Consider the following 21,936-nt stretch of genomic DNA (forward strand, 5'->3'; position numbering starts at 1 on the left):
TCCTTCCTTCCTTCCTTCCTTCCTTCCTTCCTTCCTTCCTTCCTTCCCTCCCTCCTTCCTTCCTTCCCTCTTTCCCTTATTCCATCCTTTACTACTTACTGAAGGACTTCTAGGTGCCAGACACCTATGCATAGGGATGCATAGATTTGCAAAATCAACAAATCATACAATCCCCATTCTTTCCTAGACCTGGCACTCTAGCATGGTAATTAACTTTAAAAATATAAACAAGTCAATAAACAAGATAACCCTGATTTTGTTAAAGCTCAAAGAAGAAAATAAAGAACACACGGCATATCTCTCTGTGCTCTTAAGCTGATAACTGAAACAATAGAAGAAGCTCTCTCTGATATGTTATGGCAACAGAAAATAATTCCATGAAGTGAAATGTAACAAGCAAGGGGAGAGGAGAACTTATCTGTTCCAAATTCCAGAGTTCTGTTTTTGGCATTCTTGACATGAATAAAACAAGATACATACAAGATTTATTGTCTCATGCCTTGAGTTTATTTTTTGTTATTGAAAACATGATAACATCAAAGATGAGCTGACAGTGGTCAATGGGCAATCTTCTTTATAAAGAGTATGAATATGAGTACCTTATGTAAACTGGTGAGGGAGTGTTCACTGTCACAATACTGATCATTTTAGCTACAGATTGACCCTTGATAGTATGCCAGAATCCTGGTATAAAAAGGAACTAAAGGTTGGTCCCACATATGTGGTGATGTGTAATGGTATTCAGCCAACATTTTCCAACCCGTCTATGCTGGGTCACTTCCTTAAGTAACGTACAGACCTATCACGTAAAGAACCATCTTGTCAGGCACTCACAGAGATGTGTGAGTCTTAGGTAACGAGTCTGCTCATCCATGACATTTTCTTTCTTTTTCTAGAATTCAGATTCTTGGGTCAAAATTAGTAGACATTCTTAATGTTCTTGATCCATAGCATGCATTTTAAAAATCAATGTATATATTACTATTCCCACTATTAGTTTATTCACCAAGTACTTGCTATTCCTGCATATTATAGTTTTTAACATCACATTTGCTAAATTTGTAGAATCAAAAGTTGTTTTCTTCATGTACACATACGTGTATATATACACATATACGTATGTATATATATACACCTGTATATATAAATATATGTATATATTTATATATACATGTATATCTGTATAAACATGTATGTGTGTATATACACACACATATTCATATACATGTGCATATATGTATATACCCCTATGTGTGTATATGCATGTATATATGTATGCACGCACACACACACACGCACACATATATACACACACACACTGTGGAAGGCACAGAAACCCACTGCTTGGATTTTCCTGCCAAAGATTAATTTAAGGATTTGCATGCAGTTATCTGAGACCCTGCGGCTGAAGTACCTTTAGGATTGACCTCAGGATCCAAGCCAAGACCCTGCTGTGCCCACGCACATCCCAACCAATGACTGAGCATGGTGGGTTTCTTAAAGCCTGGCCATTCATGTGCAACACGGGACTCCTTTTAAGAGTAATCTTTGCTCCAGGGATCCCATTGGTTTGGCCAAGATGTTGTCAGATTAACATTGCCTTATACTGCTTTTTTTCCTCTTTCATTGCATGGGTAGAAGATCTGCATTTGATAAGAGGAACTTCCATGCCCTAATCGGCTTCATACCTCTTTCATTTTTCACAGTCATAGATCCCTAATAAGCCATTGGCACGCCTATCTCTGTCTCCGCATTCTATTTTCCAAAGGACCCAACTAATACACATCTTTTGGTCACCACAAAGGGTATTTGCTCTCCACATGCTTACAGAATTTAAACTCCAGATGTTCACAGCCATTGCCTCTTTTTTTCTTATTTTTCTAATAAAACACGTTCGGCAATGTCCTTAATCTATATCTGCATAGTTTGTATATCCTCCTTTAAAACACACACACGCTTGTATCAGACTCTATTTATTTTTTTTTAAAGAGAGAGGTCCTCAAAGGTAGACTCTAATTTAGATTCTTAGGGACAACTGACACTTTCTGCTTTCATTTGAACACACTCAAGCATAATTTTGCAGACATTTGCCCAAAAATGTTTACATTCCACTCATAGATATTTATGTTTCATCCAAAGAACTTAGTCTGACTTTTATTGATTATTGAATTTAATTTGTATTTTTATTTGCATTGTGTCTACCTTACTTAAAAACCTCAACTTCATTTACCCAACATTTATGAAGAAAGGATTATGTGAATTCTTCAAGTGTCATTTCTCTCCATTACATTATCCACTATAGTGCCAAATAAACTTTCTAAAATATAAATCAGACAATTTTGATATCTGTCAGATTGGAAGTGATAAAACTAAAATGAGTTTGTATTGATATAGACACACATTATGCTGAGTAAAAATGTAAATATTAAATGTTGGTGACAACAGTTAATTAAACAAATAGCAATCTATATCACTGAGACTTAAAATTGTCCAAATCCTCTCACTTAGTAGCGGGCTTTTATTATACCTCATACTAATTTATTCCTAAGAAACAAATTATTTAAATGACATTACCATGCTAACTTTATTTATGGTAGAAAAAATATCTGTCTTTTGAAATGGATTGTGAGATACCTGTAGACTGAAATTAGCCTTTGTGATTTTTTTTCTCCCTATATTTAGTCCAGTGCCTGGCACATGGTAACTGTTCAACAGGTATTTTCTGGATTAGTGTCTATTTTGCATTGGGAATGGTGAACAAAAAGACCCAATTGATAATACCACTGGATACAGAAGAAGATACAAAAAAGGTATTGCTTTTTAAACAATAATTGTTCTTAATAATAGTTTTTAAATGTGCTACAAAACCTCATAGGATTTACAAGTCAGACAAAATATATTTGATCTCTTAATATACTGCTAAATTTAACAATTAAAAACATGTATCTTCATTTATAAAAAAAAACTTATTTTTATTAAGCTATTTGTTTAAGTCTGCTTTAAAAAGGCTGTTTGTTTGTTTCTTTGGTAACTTACTTCATGGCTTATAAGACCTGTGCCACCAGATCACAGGGTATTAGCTGGATTTAATATTGACCATAACAATATCTTCATACAAGCTCTGATGGATAGATATAAGCATTGTGTTTTACAAGGAGGAATCTGGTAGCAAATGTAATATTATCTAAAGTGCACTGAATGACTACCACATGCCATGCACTATGTGTTTGGTATTTATTGTTGTATCTGATCTTCATCACAATATTATGTAATACGTTCCATACTCATTTTACAGATGTGCAAATTGCAACTTAGATACTTTTCAAGTATCACACAGCCAATAAGCAACCGAATTTTTACTTAAATCTACTATTTAAGTTTGTCTGATATATAAGCACATTCTTCCCTTTATTCCAGGATGAAAAATGGTGTCAGACCATGTGTTAAATAGGTGATATCCTACAAATGCTCTGTGATTTGTTGTGATCAGCATCAAAATGATTTAGGGCTCACCATGTACCTCACATTGCATATTCAAATAGTATTGATGTAGGCAGTGAAATACTTAGACATAATATTTCATAATCCAAATCCCAAGAAAAGTGTCTCCCTGAAGCAAAAACATGGGAAATATAATTTGAAATTTAGGCCACAAACCTGTTTCAGGCTCAATGGAAAAGTAAGGCTGCCCTTCCAATATACTATAAACCAGCTTTGCACTGTTTCCATAAACTGGGTCATCGGCGTCGGTCGCAGTGACGTTAGTGACAGACGTACCTAATAAAAAAGAGAAAGAAAAAAGATAATAATTAACACATTGTCCTTTGCCAAGAGCTACATTTTGTCAAGTATTTTATACAGAAATCCATGTGTAGGGAATAAAAGGAAAAGAAATTTTTTTAAAAAGATGAAGATGAACTGCTCTGTCATGACTTCAACTATACCTAAGTCTTTTAAAAGAAAGAGTCCTGGAGTATTATATAAAGATACTTTTAGTATCTGTACTATTTAAGATTCCTTTGTAGCTTTCATTTTAAAGATAAGTATTAGAAGCATGTGGGCTTGGGGAACATGCAAAGGAATCCTAACAAAGGAATAGGAAATATAAGGTTAATAATATAATATACCATGTCACATTTACGTCTTACAAAAGTACAACTAAACATACCTGGAAAAATTGGCTGCTGAAAAAAAGCTGTACAGAAATATCAAAAGAATATTTTATCCCATCTGATTTAATTATTCAGAATATCAAATTAGCTCTGAACCACCAACTAATCATCTTGCTTACATAATTAGGCATAATGGATAAAAGAATCATAACCTTTCTTTCAAAACTATTTTTTATTCATTCATTCAACAATTGAGTATATACAGTTTGCCTGTTATGGAGTATATATATTAAAATATAGGGAAATTTTAATGCCAAGATTGGGAGCATTGACTTTACCCTGTAGGAAATAGGGAAGAAATTTCAGTTAAAGAGCAAACCTATACATTTTGGATTTAAAGAGCAAGCACATCTCTATAGATTATTATGCCATTTTAAAAAGATAACTTCCACCTGCCTCCCCAAGTATATTGTTGGCAGACATGTAAATAAACACACACATGCACACACACACACACAACAAATCTTTACATTCAAGAAGCTCACAGTTTGAGGGGCAATAAGAGGAAGAAGGGACAGACAAATAGAAAAAGAAATTCAGCTGAATGCAGTAGCACCAATTATAGATCTCTCACTTAGTCCAGCACAGACAGGGTGATCAGGAACATTTTTCTAACAGAGGTTGCCTTTGAGTGAAATCATTAAAGAAAGGTAGAGTTTAATCAGGAGAATGAATTCTAAGCAGGAAGATAAACATAAGAAAAGGCCAAGTAGTGTGACAGACGATGGGAAGTTCTGGGAACTCCTAAAAACGGAAAGAAATAGAAAAAGTCTGGTGTAATGAAAAGAATCACATGCTGTGAGATCAGGGCCAATGTCTTCTTCATCCAACAAGTGCTGGAAACATAATGGTTCTTGATCATACCTTTACTTATTGAATAAATGGGTGAGTGAATAAATTATCTGATGATTTAATGAGAAAAAGCAGGTAGGTGTTAAAGATTAGTTTCCTTGGAGGTAGACTCTGAGATAAAGATTTCTTGCTAAACTTTCATTGGAGAGTGTTTTAAATCAATATCTATGGAGGAGTGAAAAAGACAAAATTGGACAGAAACATCTGGGATGTGATGCAGTCACAACGAAGGCCTCACTGGACTCCATAGGGCTCTAGAGATGGCATGCCCATTGAGGAAATGAGCCAGGCTTTTATATTCCAGCAGGAAACAGTTATAGCATGCAAGATGCCCCCTGAGAATGGAGCCTTAGTCGTGGCCCAAGCAGCTCCCTTCAAGGGAGGACAACTACAAAACGAAGGCAGGGAGTATCGGTTGTTGGGCTGTCAGAAATCAACATGCTCAGCAACTGAGGGGAGAGCAGCATACGTCAGTGTTTACTGGAATAGGGTAGAACTTTAGCAAGATCTTGTCAGTCAGTATCTTTTGGAAGTGTTTTGAACGTGGAAAGGTAATAATAATATTTGTTGAGCAGTTGATAATCCTGTAAAATTGGAATTTCTACTCAGAATGATGACTCAGAGGTTCCACAAAATCTGCAGTTATAAAAAATGCACTCAATGCCTCTTGTGTAACACATTCCACCAGATGCAAGTAACTCATCAACTAGCTAGCAAAAATGAACACATGAGAGTACAATAGTTGTAGCTATTTGAATATTACATAAGATGCAGAAGAATTGGGAGTAAAACCTTCTAGGTAAAAGAAAGATAGTGAGATAAAATTGCCAAAAAAATATTCAGAAAGAGGGATGACATGACAGAAAAAGTCTGCCATCAAAGCTAAGCCTGGATATTCAAATTAAGAAGAAAATATAGGGGAATTTTCATGCCAAGATGGGGAGCACTGGCTGTACCCTCTAGGAAATAGGGAAGAAATTTCAGTAAAAGAGCACACCCATATTGTGGGCCACTCTCTCTGTTAGGGCCTCCAGATTTGATTGGAAGTACAGACACAGATTAGGAGACCAGACTTGTTATGAGGTTACAACAGTAGTTCAATTAAGAGAGGATAAAACATTAACACTGGGTAATGACAATAGAAGTGGATATCAATGTTAATTTCCCTGTTCTGATCTTTGTGGTAAGGTGTTAAACTGAAGGTAAACTGAGTGAGGGGTTGCTATGCTTTGGATGTGTCTCCTCCAAAATTCAGGTGTTGCTAACATAAAATATTAAGAGGTGGGGCCTTTAAGAGGTGACTGGGCCATGAGGGCACCTCCCTCACAAGAGATTAGGCCCTTTTGTTTTTGAGAGGGAGGCTTGCTCTGTCTCCGAGACTGGAATGCACTGGTGTGACCTTGGCTCACTGCAACTGTTGCCTCCAAGGTTCAGGGGATTCTCCTGCCTCAGCCTCCTGAATAGCTGGGACTAGAGTGTGCACCAACATTCCCAGTTAATTTTTGTATTTTTAGTAGACACGGGTTTTCACCATGTTGACCAGGGAGGTCTCTATCTCTTGACCTCGCGATCCGCCCGCCTCTGCCTCCCAAAGTGCTGGGATTACAGGCGTGAGCCACCTCACAGGCCCTGATCAGGCACCTTTATAAAATAGCTTAACAGAGGGAGTTTGTCTCTCTTGCCCTTCCACCTTTCGCCATATGAGAACAGTGTTCCTCCCCTCCAGATGACAGTACGAAGGGCTTCACCACATGCTGTGCCTTGATTTTCGACTTCCCAACCTCCAGAACTGTGAGAAAATAATTATTTTCTTTATTAATTAACCCGATTTAGGTATTTTGTTATCAGCAGCACAAGACAGACTAAGACAGGGGTATGTGGTAACTATTTTTGCAACTTTTCTGTAAGTCTAACATTAGTCCAAAAATTAAAGAAAAATAATGAATAATAAGAAAAAGACATCAGAGTTACTAGAAGAACTAACAGAGTTCAGAGACTTATGAGAAAGAGGTCCGTTTCATGCAGAAGACCATATAACAACTTTTTTGCTTTGTTTTGTAGTCTAGTGTATTTACTTTGATTTTTTTAAGAAGAAATTATGTTCCCGTATTATGAAGTAACACATTATCAGAAAAAAAAAATAAGTCAAGGTGCAATATTCAGTATGACATTAAGTTAATAAATCTGAGAATTTAGTTCCAGTCACTGCCTAGGTAATCGAAAAAGAAAAGTGAACAAATTGTCAAAACTTCCTGTTACTACCAAAATTTCCTTCTAGTGGGTGACTCTTAAATTAGGAAACGACTTCACAGAGAAAAAAACATATCCAAATATTTTCTGAAAAACCGTATTGTTTTAGTTATGCACAGGGTTGGTGCATTTGGTCAGAGCAGTCTGGAGTTAACAGTTTTGAACATAAAATAGTTCTGACATCTTCTGAAATGCTTATCTGTTTCTTTGAGCCAATACTTTAACTTGTCTTAGCCTCAGATTTAAATCTACAAAATATAATAAGGTTATTGTGAGAGTTAAACAAAATAATAAATGTAGGTACCTATCACAGAAATAACAACATGCTAAACCAGTGAGTACTAAGTGTCTGTGTGTTAGATTTTACCCTCTGAAAAACAGACCCCTAATGTCCCTTCCAGATCTATGGAATAATAAAATGGAGACACATTTTTTAAAAATCTTTTCAGGCAATTTGATACAAAATAACAGTTAAAAATGCCTGTAGTGTGCACCAAACTTTTTAAAATTTAGCTGCATCCATTCTCCCTAGAGACACTAATTTCTATTGTAATTACTTTGAAGAATTACTATTTAGATTTGTTTGTAAAGTGAAGAATTCTTTTTTCATACTCCATAGTCATGGAAACTATTTCCTGGTAAATGGAAGATAGGATATTTTCTCTGGAGTTTACAAGACTGATGATGAGCATATCTAATTGTGTTGATCTTATCTTATTATGAGAGGCAGCCCATCACGTTATTATTATTGGTGCTGGAGTAAGGGGTTGGGTTTCTATCTTCTACATGCTCTGTGATTCAGTTTTTCATACGCAAAGACAAACATTTTTTATCCCACAGGCCTCAAAGTTTTGTGTGAGGATCACATGTAATCATATGAAATATAGAAAAGTGGTTGAGAGGATACATTTGGAGTCAAAATGTCTTCAACCCAAACATTTCTTTTATATTTTATCTCCAACTTTTACTGGCTCTGTGTTCTTGGCCAAGTAATAAAAGTTTTCCAAGCTTTGATTCCCTAATCTGTAAAAAGGAAGGTGAGCATAGTCGTTACATCATAGGCTTGGTGAGATAATTAAATGGATTAATGTATTCAAGGAGCACAGAAGAGTGATTGACACTATAAGCTTACTGTCACTATTGTTATATTATGTGTGTATACAGGTAAAACTAACAAACTAATCTTTTACAATTTTAGATGGTAGTGAATGCTTTAATTTATTATTAAGTGTAATTTTGCATAATGGCTTTGACAATAGATTTTATTAAATTTGGGGAAAACCACAAAAAGACAATCTCAAATGTAGCAATATATCCACATGCTTAGAAAGGAAGTGATTTTGTTAGTAAAACTGCTCAAAAGAAAACAGACACACACACGCACACACAGTGTCTCATTCTTCTATCCAGTCTACTAATGTATCTCATATCGGTTTTCTCTTTAGTATAAAATTGCACTGAGAGCAAAAATAAAAAGTATTTTATAAACAAAAGTGTACTATGTAAAAGCTTATACATTAAGCAGGAGGCTAGACACTGGGCACATCGTCAGTACAAGTTTCTCGATGTTATTTGAATGGATGGCATTTTGAATGAATGCCATATCTCCCAGTCCATGCCAGGATGAACTACTAGGCTGGGGACTGCAACACAGCAAAGACAAGCTTTTACCCACATACTTATCCAGAATATTTCTGCGTGATGTCTGGCTTCCTGGAAATCTCCATCCTTCAGCTTTAGACATCTGAAAATGAAAAGGCAGCACTACTTTCCGTCAAGGACGATATTTCTCCTAATAGTGATTCAAGACTGTTGATGCACCTGTACACTGGAATAGATGTGTGTGGAGGTTTTGTGGGTGCATTTGTCAAGTGATTGCCCATAGGGGAGAAAAAATGGATGTTTCGAAGTTAATCTTGTAGCAGAAAAGATTGCTAGTCAAGCAGCAATGTACACTTCTCCATGGAAATGCATGCAGAATGCAGACCACGAAGGCAAATTGAAAAGTGTAAACCTTGCAGGATAATGTTTCTTCAAAGCTGCAAGTGTTGGTGTGTGATAAATAGGACCCTGAGTAATACCCAGGAAATATAACAACCAGGATTCTCTGTTTGTGTTTTCATTTGGAACTGTTTTTGTCCCTTTGTCAAGGATACAAGAGACTCATTTAGCTAGTGACTATAAATTTGACACTGTGCCATTTCTCCAAGAAAGCCCCTATTATAATCCAACTTGATACTGATCCTAATTATAATAATATAGCTGCTGTATTTCCAGCTGTTGTCAACAAAAATGATCCCTGTCACCACAATTCAGCCTGCTAGTATCAAGCCGAGTATGAACACATCAATTCCAAGGTGAATTCTGCATTAAACAAACTTTTCTTTTCTTTTTTGCATTTAGTTTGTTTCACTCGTTTAAGTGAAATTTGCCAATGTGCTGCTCGGATTTTAATTAACAAAGACTTTCAGTGTCATGTACCTCTTGCCACACCTGAGCGTTTCCTCCTATTCCCAGCAGGACCCATTTTTTCCCCTTCCCACATAATAACAGCAAAAACTACAGGCAAAATTAACCACCAAGGATGCTACACTGTCGGGGCAGAGGTTCCAGTTTGCCAGCAAACTAAGACGAAAGGCCTTCAGGAAAATGAGACGTTGGGGTTTGGGTAGTGCAGCTCTGTTAGCAAGGCTATACATTTTTTTATGAGCAAGTCAGCACACCAATTCTGCACATTATTCAGAAAGAAAAATGCTGGTGCTGACACCCTGAGCAGAAAAACAAAGGTTTGGTGCAGCGTAAAAATGTGTACACTGGAAAAGCTAAAGCTCTTATGATGAGAAGAACACAAATTCCATTTGCAAAGAGTCATTTGCAATACAGTTTTAGAGAATCAGCATTCCAATACCGGGTGGGAAAATCAAGAGGCAGAACTTTTGCAATAACTGAAATTCAGAACAATGCACATTTCTGGTCTCCTACTATGCTCTTCAAACTTTTTATTTGACCTGCTAGTTATCCTGTTCCAAGTGCAGTATGTACAATCCACAGACAAAGCATCTGGCATTATCATCTGAAAATGTCTTACTTAATTTCATGCATCCCAAAGATCACTGGCCTAAAAGATCATAGCAATGATGCAACTGCTTTCATTTATTTTAATAAAACTAAACCCTCAACTCAACTCCTCTCATCCTCCTTATTAACTCCCCTAAGTACTGTGCAATACAAATAGCTGGTGGGGCACAGGGGTTGCCATGACAACCTTTTTTGGGTTGTTGATGAATAGCAGAGCAATAATTTCATAAGGCCTGCATTACTTGTTGACATTGAAATTATCCCTTACTAGAAGTAGAAACTTCGGGTCCTGGATGGTTTAAATGTGCCAGACAGAATTCATTATTTATTAGTTTTATGGAAAATGCTTTGAGATACTTCTGTACTTGACTGTCACATAATTCTAGAGGTTTGGTGTGTATTGGCTGCTTGGTTGGTTGGTTGGTTGGTTGCTTGCTTGCTTGGTTGGTTGGTTGGTTGAAAGTCTCCACCCCCTCCCCATCACACTCCTTCCCCCACCAAGTTACAACAGAGCACCGACCTGATGTGCTTAAGGAAAAAGCTGAGAAATAAGTGCAGGCAGCCCATGCATTCTTGTTTCTTTGCATCTCTCTGGCTGATACCACTGTCTTCAACATTCATTTTTCTTGAAGGCGCTCAAGTAAATTCCCCCAGCAGGAAGCATGCCCTAAATTCTACCAGTGTTTTTCAGTTTTGCTATTTAATTACAGAATACACATGCCAAATATCCAAACCTCCAAGGGGCTACTTAGGCGTGTCTTTGCAGGGGGAGGAGGATTAAACATGGATCAGCCGAAATTAGGGCTTCTTTTTTAACCCTAGATATGGAGATTTCTTCCCCAGCCAAGCTCTAGGGGAAATAAATACTGAATTATTACCATCTGACCATTCAACTACAAGCAAGAAGACAGGGATTCCAATTCCTTCCAGGAACTTCTCTCTCAATTACAGTTGGTTAACTACAAGAGTAATGTTAAGCTGATAACAGAAGATCAAACCCTTCTCTTTTGTGGGTAATCAGTCTTGCCATTTAAAAAGCCAAATGAGTAAGAGGCAGAGGCAGTCTGCTTGCCATTTTGCTTCAGAAACCTCTCTTTTATGACACATACCACACAATGGAATCCTCAGTGATCAGTTCCCTATCTTTCTTTTTTTGCAAAGGCCTACCCGTTGCTCACTGGGTATTCGCCTTATGTGCCAGCTCTCAGCCTGTAGTGAAATGTTGCTGCCAAATTCCACATGCTCCAAATTAAATTTATTATGGGAACGGAGACAGATTCTTAACTGCAGTCAGGCGGATGGACAGCCCCAAAATGTATCCTGTCATTTCTCTGGCTCCATGATTTGGGACATAAACCAGGGAAATAAAATTCAGTTTCCATATTTTATAATGGAGAATTTAGGGAAAAAACAATTTTGTAACTTAATGAAACATCCACGCACACTTAACATAGTGTTTTGAGAATGAGCCTGAAACTTTCTGAAACAATTAAACACTTTAGAAAATGTGTTTGAGCACACAGATGTCTTCTATTCACCCATGCATCATTTCAGCAAACATCTGTAATGTGCACTGGGTGAGAAAAATGAAAAATATCATATGAAAATGTGTAACTGTAGAATCTTAGCCATGTTTACTATGCACAGAGGGGAAGTACCTTCTGTATCCCTCACAAACAATGCTAGCACGGTAGCCTACCCACTGCTTTTGCAAACAGATAATGAGGACAATTGGAGGCCTGGTTGTGAAAACTAATGAGCTGCCTGTTTTACAGTTTTACAGTTCCATGTGCATAAATACACCTTTTTGGAATTGGGACGGTTTTATTTCTAATACAACAGGAAAATAAAAGTATTTTCTTTTCATAGGCTGCTTATTCCCAGGAATCAAACCTTTGCTAATTTGTTACCTATGGAATGAAATCCTATAAATGCTTGAGAACTAAATAGCACCATAAATGCTTTATACTGGCAGCTTTCTATATCCATACTGACTTTGAAAAACTATGCTACTGGTGGCACCACAGATGCCCAGATGCCTTCTACAATACGTGACAGCTACAGTAGATAAAATGTCATTCATCCTCTAATCCTAGCACTTTGGGAGGGTAAGGCAGGTGGTTTATTCAAGACTAGCCTGGGCAACATGGCCAAACCCTGTCTCTACAAAAATACAGAAAATTAGCTGGCGTGGTGGCGTGCACCTGTAGTCCCAGCTACTTGGGAGGCTGAGGTTGGAGGATCACCTGAGCCTGGGAAGTCTAGACCAGAGTGAGCCGTGATCATACTACTGCACTCCAGTCTGGGTGACAGAGTGAGAACCAGTCTCAATTTTAAAAACAGAAATGTAATTCATTCTATTTGAGTAAATGAACTAATTTATCCAATCACACAATGGCTATTTGCACAGTATATACTGTATGCCAAGCACCAACTTAGATGCAAAAGATACAAGAACATGCAAGAGAGTTAGAGTTTCTCTCCTAATAGCATCTGAAGTTTACTTCAGCAGTGTTTTCACCTGGTTTCTCTTTATTGTAAGAAACTGCAAATCTTCATTAAATGTACTTTCTAGAAGGCATCACAATGTAGTCAAAAGTATACATATATAGTATATATATACACACACACTACATATATACTATAAATATATATATGTAGTGTGTGTATATATATATGTACATATTATATAATTGTAATATCAGATGCTTCTGTTGACATTATTTGGTTAGCCTGAGATCATATTCTACATCCATGACTTACCACTCTGATACAGCAAGAGAATGCTTTTACATCAATAAGACTCAGTTGCTTTATCTAAAAAATAGAATACTGCCACCTACTTCCTATTCTTATTCTGAGGCTCCATAAAAATAACATACTATCAGTATCCCCCAAATGAGAGAACTTTGGTTGAGATGCACCCTGTGCTTTCCAGGGCATGCTACTTTATTTTTATTTCATAAAGTATAAATTTAAGGTCAAGATGCATGAGAACAGAGATACAACCATTATAGTGGCTGTTCATTTTTTTGGTCCCTCTAAAATGAGCTTATGTTTCTAGTTAAAAGTCAGCACTTTAAAAAATAATAATTGTGTAACTAGGGTTACCCTCCCTTTTCCAATGTGAGAGACAAAATCCTATCAAATTTCAAGTGTGACAAAGTGAAAAGTCACTGAGCCATTGAGCTATTGAGGAATGAGAGTCTTAGATGAAAAAGGTTTAATTTTGCAATCATTACAAGAACTATGAGTTCAAAGAGATATTTACTAACTGATGCAAAATATAAAATCCTATACATGCTGCCATCAATGATGTAGCTAAAATGGAAGTAAATTGGGCTAATCTCCTATTTGAGCCCTTCATTGTTTTAATTATTTTAAATTAAAATTATGCTGTATCAAGCTTCAGAAACTGCAGTTAGAAGATTCTTGCTTTCTAAAGGGGTAGACTAGTAGGAGATCCAAAATGGAACAATTAGCTACTAAATGATGTCATCAAATTCTGTGGGTGACACGGAAATATTGAAGAACAGTTAAAGCAAAGTTTTTGGTATGAGGGGACATTGACTTTGAAATCAGGTAGGAAAAGATGATCCCAGGTCAATGTTCACAGGTGGGCCTGCAAATCTAGAAGGATGTACCTATGAATTAGACTAATCAGTTTGGAGCTTATTTTAGGAGAATGAAAAGTTAGTAAAGGGTTTTAAGCAACCCTTTCCACCAATTACCCAGAGTTTGTAATATTCCCAACTACTTTATTTACCCACTACTCACTCCATTTCTGTGATCCCACAACTATCCACATAGCTCAATCTGACCCAGATTCAAGATTTAGTTGATTCCTAAGTTGAATCACTCCCTCTTCTGAACTCTCAAAATACTTGACTTGATTGTCTCTAGGGGCACCTTTTACTTTTATATATAAATTGCAGTGCATACAGATTTTCCCATTTTAGACTAAAAGCTTCTTAGGAACAATATTCTTTCTTATTCTCTCAACTTTCCCCTCTCATCCTCCCCTCCAGAATTAACCCATTCCTTGATAACAGGGTTCTATCACTTTGTTCAAATTATAAGCATGATCCCACATTGTCCTTGTTATACAAGTGCTGAGAACTGTACCTGATATGAAATATTTATTCATTTAATCTTTGTAACAAGCCTCCGAGTCTGCTATGAATATCTGAATTCAAACAGAAGGAATAAAGCCTGAATTTGTAACCACACAAGAATGCTCCCAAATCTGCCCTTTTAACTGCTACACAAACACTACAATCTTTCTGAACTTTACATCTTCAAGTGCAGAGAATATGAACTAGTATTTTTATTTTTCTCCCTAGCGCTTCAGAAAATGCCTTGCATAGAAATATTCGTTGGGTAAATATACAAATAAGAGAGAATGAATAGCTTGTTTTCTTTTGGAAGATATTCAGAAATTAATATAGCACACTGATCATGTTCTGAATTAGGTGTTATGTCTACTGTTTTGTCTTACTCTCATTTGGAGTTTATTAAAGAATAAGGGTAAGGGTTTTCTCTACTCTTAAAAGGGTAGTCATGACCTTGTCTTCTTAGAGTTGAACCCACTCCAAACATAAGCCAGAATTAGCTTCAAACGGAGACTAGTATGATATTAAACCCTCACTTAAGCTCCTGAAAACTTCCTACAGAGGGAATAATGAACTGAGGACATTATCACATTACCACATGAGATCAAGTATGAACCTTGCCACTTTTAGGGTCATGTCAGCACTCAAAAAGTGTCAGATTTTGAAGCATTTCAAATTTTGAATTTTCAGATTAGGGGACTCAATCTGTAGTGAGACCTTGGTACGCGCACGCCTAGAGAGAGTTGTTTAAAAAATATATTAAAAACTCTGTGACTTAATTAAAATCTTGGCAAACACAAAATAATATGTGAAAGGCTAAGCAATGGGTTTACAAAGAATGATGAAGGTTCTGCCAATATATGGAAGCTTTCAAATTGGGAGGATGAAAAGAGGAGGGAGAGAGGGTGAGATAAGAGAAAGAAAAGAACTGATTATGTTCTCAGCCCTGAAGATGTACTGATGAATCTGACGCAGACCATACTTTTAGGTAATCAAATGAAATGTTAACAAGAAAATTGAATAGATGCTGTATTTATTCAACATATTCCTTCATTTCTCTTTGTTGGTATCCTTCTTTCTCTTTATTCTTACTTCCTTAGTCCCATGTTCTCATACTATATGTGTTTGTCAGTTGCTGAATGCCACCAAACTGTTCCTGGTCTTGGAGTACTAACGATGAATACCGGTCCTTCTTGGCCCTTGGGGAGCTAGCTCACAGCCTACCAGGGAGAGGCAGAGGAAGAAACATTATTGCCTGGACTGTAACCTAGGCATGTTGCAGGAGTGGTGGGTGTGCAGAGAAGATTGACCCTGAGACCTGCTACAAGGGAAAGGTAGAGGGCAGGTTGGAGGTATGTAAAGGAAATCTTCCTGATAAAGTGACGTGATGAATAGCGCAACTTCAAAGGTAGTCTGTGATTTTACAATATTGACTATTATAGTAAATGAACAATGTATGTGTCCATGTGTACACCTATGAGTTTTGTTTTGTCCCCAATCCTCAAATTTCATTACATTGAAGACTTCTTACAAAATCGGGTTTCATTTGAAATGCAACTCAAAGTGCACAAATCTATGTATACAACGTATTTAGCAATATCAATATTTTTTAAATTTTATTTAAATTTTAATCATTATGGCATACTAGGAAACAGCAACTTCACTAGGTGCTTATGAAAGGTAAAAGCAAAAATTAGCACATTTGAAAGACACACACGAATAATTTGAGGAAACATCAAACAAAATCCTGACATTATTTTTAAAATAACTCAAGTAATGAAGTCCTGCACTCAATTCAATTATGTTTCCTCTCTTTTCAATTCTTCCTAGTTGCCGTATTTAAGACTCTTAGATGGAAAAGGAGAAAAAGACCATATACATTTTCTAACAGCTGTGCCTTTCCAACTATATTTTACAACATCTGTGACATTTTTCTTCTTAACATTTGTGCTACCTGTATGTTTACCCTTTGGGCTAATTTGTAGTTGACCCCAGTAATATAGCCTTTTTAGCCAACATTTAGTGACAGACGATCATTGATTTAGCAGTCTCACAGAGTGCCTTAAAAATCAATGTATCTAGAAGAAAGAACTGGTGGGACTTCATAATATCACATCTTGTTTTTATCACAAATTTCCAATGTACCAAGTTCTTGTCTCATTATTTATACCAGACAGGGCATGCTGATGAGATACACAACCCGTTCTGTCCCTTTTGGCAATCCATTTATAACTGAAGCACAATTAATATCTTTACAGATGTTCTCCAGGCGGAAAGAAAAATGCAGCAGTAAGTATTTTGTACGTGTTTCAGTGTAAATGTGTGAAGTGAGGAGCATAGGGAAATGTCTAAAAACAGTGGAATCTGAGCTTTTCTTGTGTTTAAATTCTCCAGGGAAATGTTTTCAAAACAGGATTTCATATAGGAAGAGAAGCTACCTTGAGGAACTTTCCAGAACTCCCAAGAAAATAATTAGAAATCAGGATAATCATTAAACAAAGAACCTCACAAATGACTCTCCTTCAGAGGTGTGGATTTCCTGAAAAGTGGTATGTTATTTCAAGTTTTAATTACTGTAAACCAAAAGTATTTGAAACAGGTCTCAATCACTTTAGAAAGTTCATTTTGCCAAGGTTAAGCGCATACCCGTGACACAGCCTCCAGAGGTCCTGACAACACATGCCCAAGATGGTTGGGGTTTTTTATGCTGAAACCCACTAAATTTCAAGAGTGTGCCACATCATTTGAATCTCCTTTTCTAATCCATTGTCAATTGCCTGTTTTACTGTCAAATATTAGTCTGTAACTAGAATACTAATAATTATCATCAAATATAAAGGAACTTCTATGTTTCTGGTACAAGTACTTATTTTCTTGATATAATTATCTTATTTAGACTTCAATGAGACTAAATTATATTCAAATCACTTTTAGATTTCCAAAAAAGGATAGGCATAAATAGGTACTCAATAAATGATTTTAATTCATTCATCTATTCAATTACAGATGTGTTTTTTGTATAGACATTTATGGCATAATTATAAGAGCAAGCACCCCAATAATTAGTACAGCCAGGAAAACACACACACACACACACATATACGCGCACACACATATACACACACAATCATACGATGAGTATCTTTTTCCTTTTTTTGAGACAGGACTCACTCTGTTATCCAAGCTGAGTGCAGAGGTACCCTAACAACTCACTGCAGCCTCGACCTCCCAGGCTCAAGCAATCCTCCCGCCTCAGCCTCCCAAGTAGCTGGGATTACAGGTGTGTAATCCCACCATGGCAGAAATTTTTCTTTTTTTTTTTTTTTTGTTTTAATAGAGACAGGATCTGATCTTGAACTCTTAGACTGAGGCAATCCTCTCACCTTGGCCTTCCAAAGTGCTGGGATTACAGATGTGAGCCACTGTGTCCAGCCTACCTAAGGATCTTAAAGAGAAAATTCAAAAAATGGGCAAATGTTTTTGTGTTAGAGTCTGATGTAACAAATAAATATTTATTTAAGAAGCATTAAGAACATCATTGATGATCTTTATAATAATAATATTACTGTATTTTTGAAGGTGAACATAAAATAGGATATACAAAATGAAAACAGCCGATGGGAAATGTGAGAAAACATTAATTGTTAAAAACAACAACAACAAAAAGCTAAAATGTTGAGGCCACTGGCCTGGGTCCCAATAATCAACAGATGTGGGATCTGCAGCCAGAAGCTAGTTCTGACTAACAGTAAATTACATGTACTTAATTGCTATGCTCTATTGTTCTATAAGCCAAAAAAAAAAAAAAAAAAAGAAAGAAACCAGAAATCAGTAGCTACCTGAAAATCAGAATGTGGAGACACTCATTGTACATATTTTGAAACCATCAACCAAAGCACAATATGTCAGAAAACAGAGCAGTATATTCATCCAGTGTGAGAAGAACTCATGCTCTGCATGAACTCACCAGGACTAGAACCCCCTGAGAAGTTCCATTGGGCCTGACTCAATGGAAATCAACTTGGAATCTCAGAGGTTCCGGACAGGAATCTACTTCACATATTGACCCAAGGAAAAGAGCTAATTGTGATTTAGGACAGAGGGAAAGATCCTTACATCCTTTTAAAAGCATTATGTCATCTCAAGTTTTTAATTACTGTAAATAAAAAGTATCTGAGACAGGTCACAATCAATTTAGAAAGTTCATTTTGCCAAGGTTAAGGTCACATCCATGACACAGCCTCAGGAGGTCCTGACAGCATGTGCCCAACGCAGTTGGGATACAGGTTGGTTCTATGCATTTTACGGAGACATGAGACATCAATTAATACATGTAAAATTTACACTGGTTCAATCTGGTAAGGTGAAACAACTCAAAATGATGGCTTCTAGGTCATAGGTAGATTTAAAATTTTTCTGATTGACAATTGGTTGAAGGAGTTATTATCAATATGAAAGAATGCCTAGATTACTTCAAGTGGTTGTAGGGACCAAAGTTTTATCATGCAGATGAAGCTTCCAGGTAGCAGGCTTCAGAGAGAATACATTGTGAATGTTTCTCATAAGACTCAAAGGAGTCTGTTCCAACAGTAATTCCAAAAGGGAAGAGGGCATAAAGAGTCCTGCCAGCTCCCCATTCCCATCACAGCCCGAACTAGCTTTTTCAGGTTAACTTTGGAATGCCCTTGGCCAAGAGGAGGGCAGGGACTCATGGTTGGGGGAACTTAGAATTTTATTTTTGGTTTACGTTACAAAAGTAATACGTATTCACTATGGGAAATACACCTCTTTAACCACACAACTCAAAGAGACATTTCAGAAGGCACAGAAGTGAGAAGGCTGGGCTTTTAGGATGATACAAAGAAGTGTTAAGAAGTTAATTAGCACCTGCATTCTAAAGAGCAGTCAGTTACAATTTAGGACAGATGGAGGGGTCAAGCACTGAAACGCCCTCAGAACAGCCTGGAAAATTGCGAAAGATAACAGCTTAAAGTTTATTAGTTTATTTTTGTGAGTATTTAAACCTATATTTTGTAGTATTTCTATGCTTCTTTTCTAATTCCCTCTAGTTAGGGTGTGTCTTGTGTGAATGTGTGTCTGTATTCATAGAAACGCATGAAAAATATAGTTGTTAATATTATATGAATAATAAAAAGATTAATTATTTTGATAAACACCTGTGTCCTGTAGACTCTTAATTTACATAAATAAGCCTAAAGTAGGCTGAATTTTTTTCAACCACCTTTATTTGGTGGCATATCCCCCACACTATCTTTGTCTCTGAAAGGAATAAAAACATCTATAGCAGTGTTTTCTAAATTGTGGACCACACAGGCTACTTATGAAGCAGCACACTGTAAGCTGGTTCAACATAAAGATTCCCAGGCCCCCCACATGAAGAACTGAACACAGAATAATATATATCAACTCGTAATAATTAATATTACTAATTAACTAGTAATTAAATCGTTATGTGGCACAGAGGAAGCTCGCAAATACGTTTACTACACAGACAGTCCCTGACTCACGATGGGTCAACTTAAGAATTTTTGACCTTTATGGTGGTGAGAAAGTGATGTGCAGTCAGTAGGAACTATTTCATTTTTGAATTTTGATTTTTTTCCTGAGCTAGTGATATGTGATATAAGACTCTTTTTCAACGCTGGGCTGAGGGAGTGAACAGCAGCTCCCTGCCAGTCATGCCACTGTGAAGCTAAACAACCAGGTGTAGTGGCTTACTCCAGGTGAGGTGGCTCACGCCTATAATCCTAGCACTTTGGAAGGCCAAGGCAGGTGGATCACCTGAGGTCAGGAGTTCGAGACCAGCCTGATCAAGATGGTGAAACCCTGTCTCTACTAAAAATACAAAAATTAGCTAGGGATGGTGGTGCACACCTGTAATCCCAACTACTCAGGAGACTGAGGCAGGAGAATTGCTTGAACCCGGGAGGCGGAGGTTGTAGTGAGCCAAGATCTCACCATTGCACTCCAGCCTGGGGAGATAGAGTGGGACTCTATCTCAAAACAGACAGACAAACCAAACTCTACAATGCCCTCTGGTACCAGATGATTTTGCCCAACTGTAGGCTAATATAAGAGTTCTCATCTCATGTACCCCCTCCAAAATATATATACCTACTATGTACTCACAAAAAAAATTTTAAATAAATAAAATTTCAAACATTTGACAAAAAGAGTACTAGGCTGAGCTCTGGTGTTAGGTACAGTAGGTTAGGTATATTAAATGCATTTTCTGCTTATGATATTTTCAACTTACTGTAAGTTTATTGAGGTGTAATCCTATCATAAGGCCCAAGCATCTGCATTCAGTAAATATTTTCAAATATTATCTCTAAATGTATCAATACAACAGCCCCAGTTTAGATTATCTCACTCAATCCAAAAAAGTGGTTCTATTATTGTTGCTTTTTTACCTGTGAGGCAACTATTAGGTTGGTGCAAAAGCAATTGCAGTCATTGCCATTACTTTCAGTGGCAAAAAGTGCAATCACTTTTGCACCAACCAAACAGATACGGAGAGGTCAAACAAAAGGAGTCTTTCCTAAGACCACATAGATTGTTGAGGCTCTGTTTTTGCAAGACAGAGTGCTTGAATCTGGGGATTCAAGATTAGGCAAATAGGCATGAAACTTACCGTGACAGAGCTTCTCATTTTAAAAATCTTTGGTGGAAACATTTGAAAAGCTCTAGCAAGTTAGGAAGTCCTATTAGATGACACATTTCACAGGGAGAAGCCAATAGTTATAAATTTGGAACAACTTTGAGGTCTTGCATTTTTCCCAGAATATACCATGCAGCTTCTGCATTTAATTCCCTAATATATCAACATTACTTTTTTTTTCACATCAATATAGCTTTGCAAATGTTCTTTTAACACCTCAGAAAGTTGTATCATGGCTCTTACTGTTTTTAGAATCCTCTGGAATACTACCATGGACTCCATGTAGAGAAACAGAGCATTACAATGACCCGCTAAGCAAGTGGTTTTCCAAGTATGGTCTCCAGACCAGCAATATGAACATCATCTGAATTATAAACTCTGAGAGCGAGACCCAGAAGCTACACTTTAACTGGTCCTCCAGGTAATTCTGACATACACTCAAGTTGAAGAACCAGTGCACTCCATAAGCAGGAACAGGACTATTATATCGAATCAACAGAGGTATCTATGACCTAAAAAGAAGCCACGAATATAATGTGTTATATAATGCTTTCACTTCTTTCTATAACTTTACAACCTTCTGAGTGAGGTAAGATAATTACAAAGTTTCTAATTTTGTAGAAAAGTTGGCTGAAAATTTTTCCTAAACTATATATGCTTCAAGGTGCACAGAAAGTACTGTGCAAGGTGTACATCCAGGTATGCATTTTAACCTGTTAATATGTGCTACATTGTGAAATTATCAGTAAGCCTATAACTCATAAATCTCCCTGTTTTCATCCAAGGCTTT

The 21,936-nt window shown here is 36.8% G+C and overlaps 1 protein-coding gene across 1 annotated transcript in view; it reads right to left on the reverse strand.

The window, feature by feature from the left end:
• The window catches only part of CDH8 (cadherin 8), a 382,964-nt gene that overhangs the window by 199,152 nt on the left and 161,876 nt on the right, over window positions 1–21,936 (reverse strand). Inside the window, exon 7 of the mRNA XM_023209860.1 lies at window positions 3,658–3,777. Coding sequence (XP_023065628.1) covers window positions 3,658–3,777 — 120 coding nt within the window. The remainder of the gene's footprint in view (window positions 1–3,657; window positions 3,778–21,936) is intronic.

Source organism: Piliocolobus tephrosceles, chromosome 17 (genome assembly GCF_002776525.5).
Source record: "Piliocolobus tephrosceles isolate RC106 chromosome 17, ASM277652v3, whole genome shotgun sequence".
In the NCBI taxonomy this organism is placed as follows: domain Eukaryota; kingdom Metazoa; phylum Chordata; class Mammalia; order Primates; family Cercopithecidae; genus Piliocolobus; species Piliocolobus tephrosceles.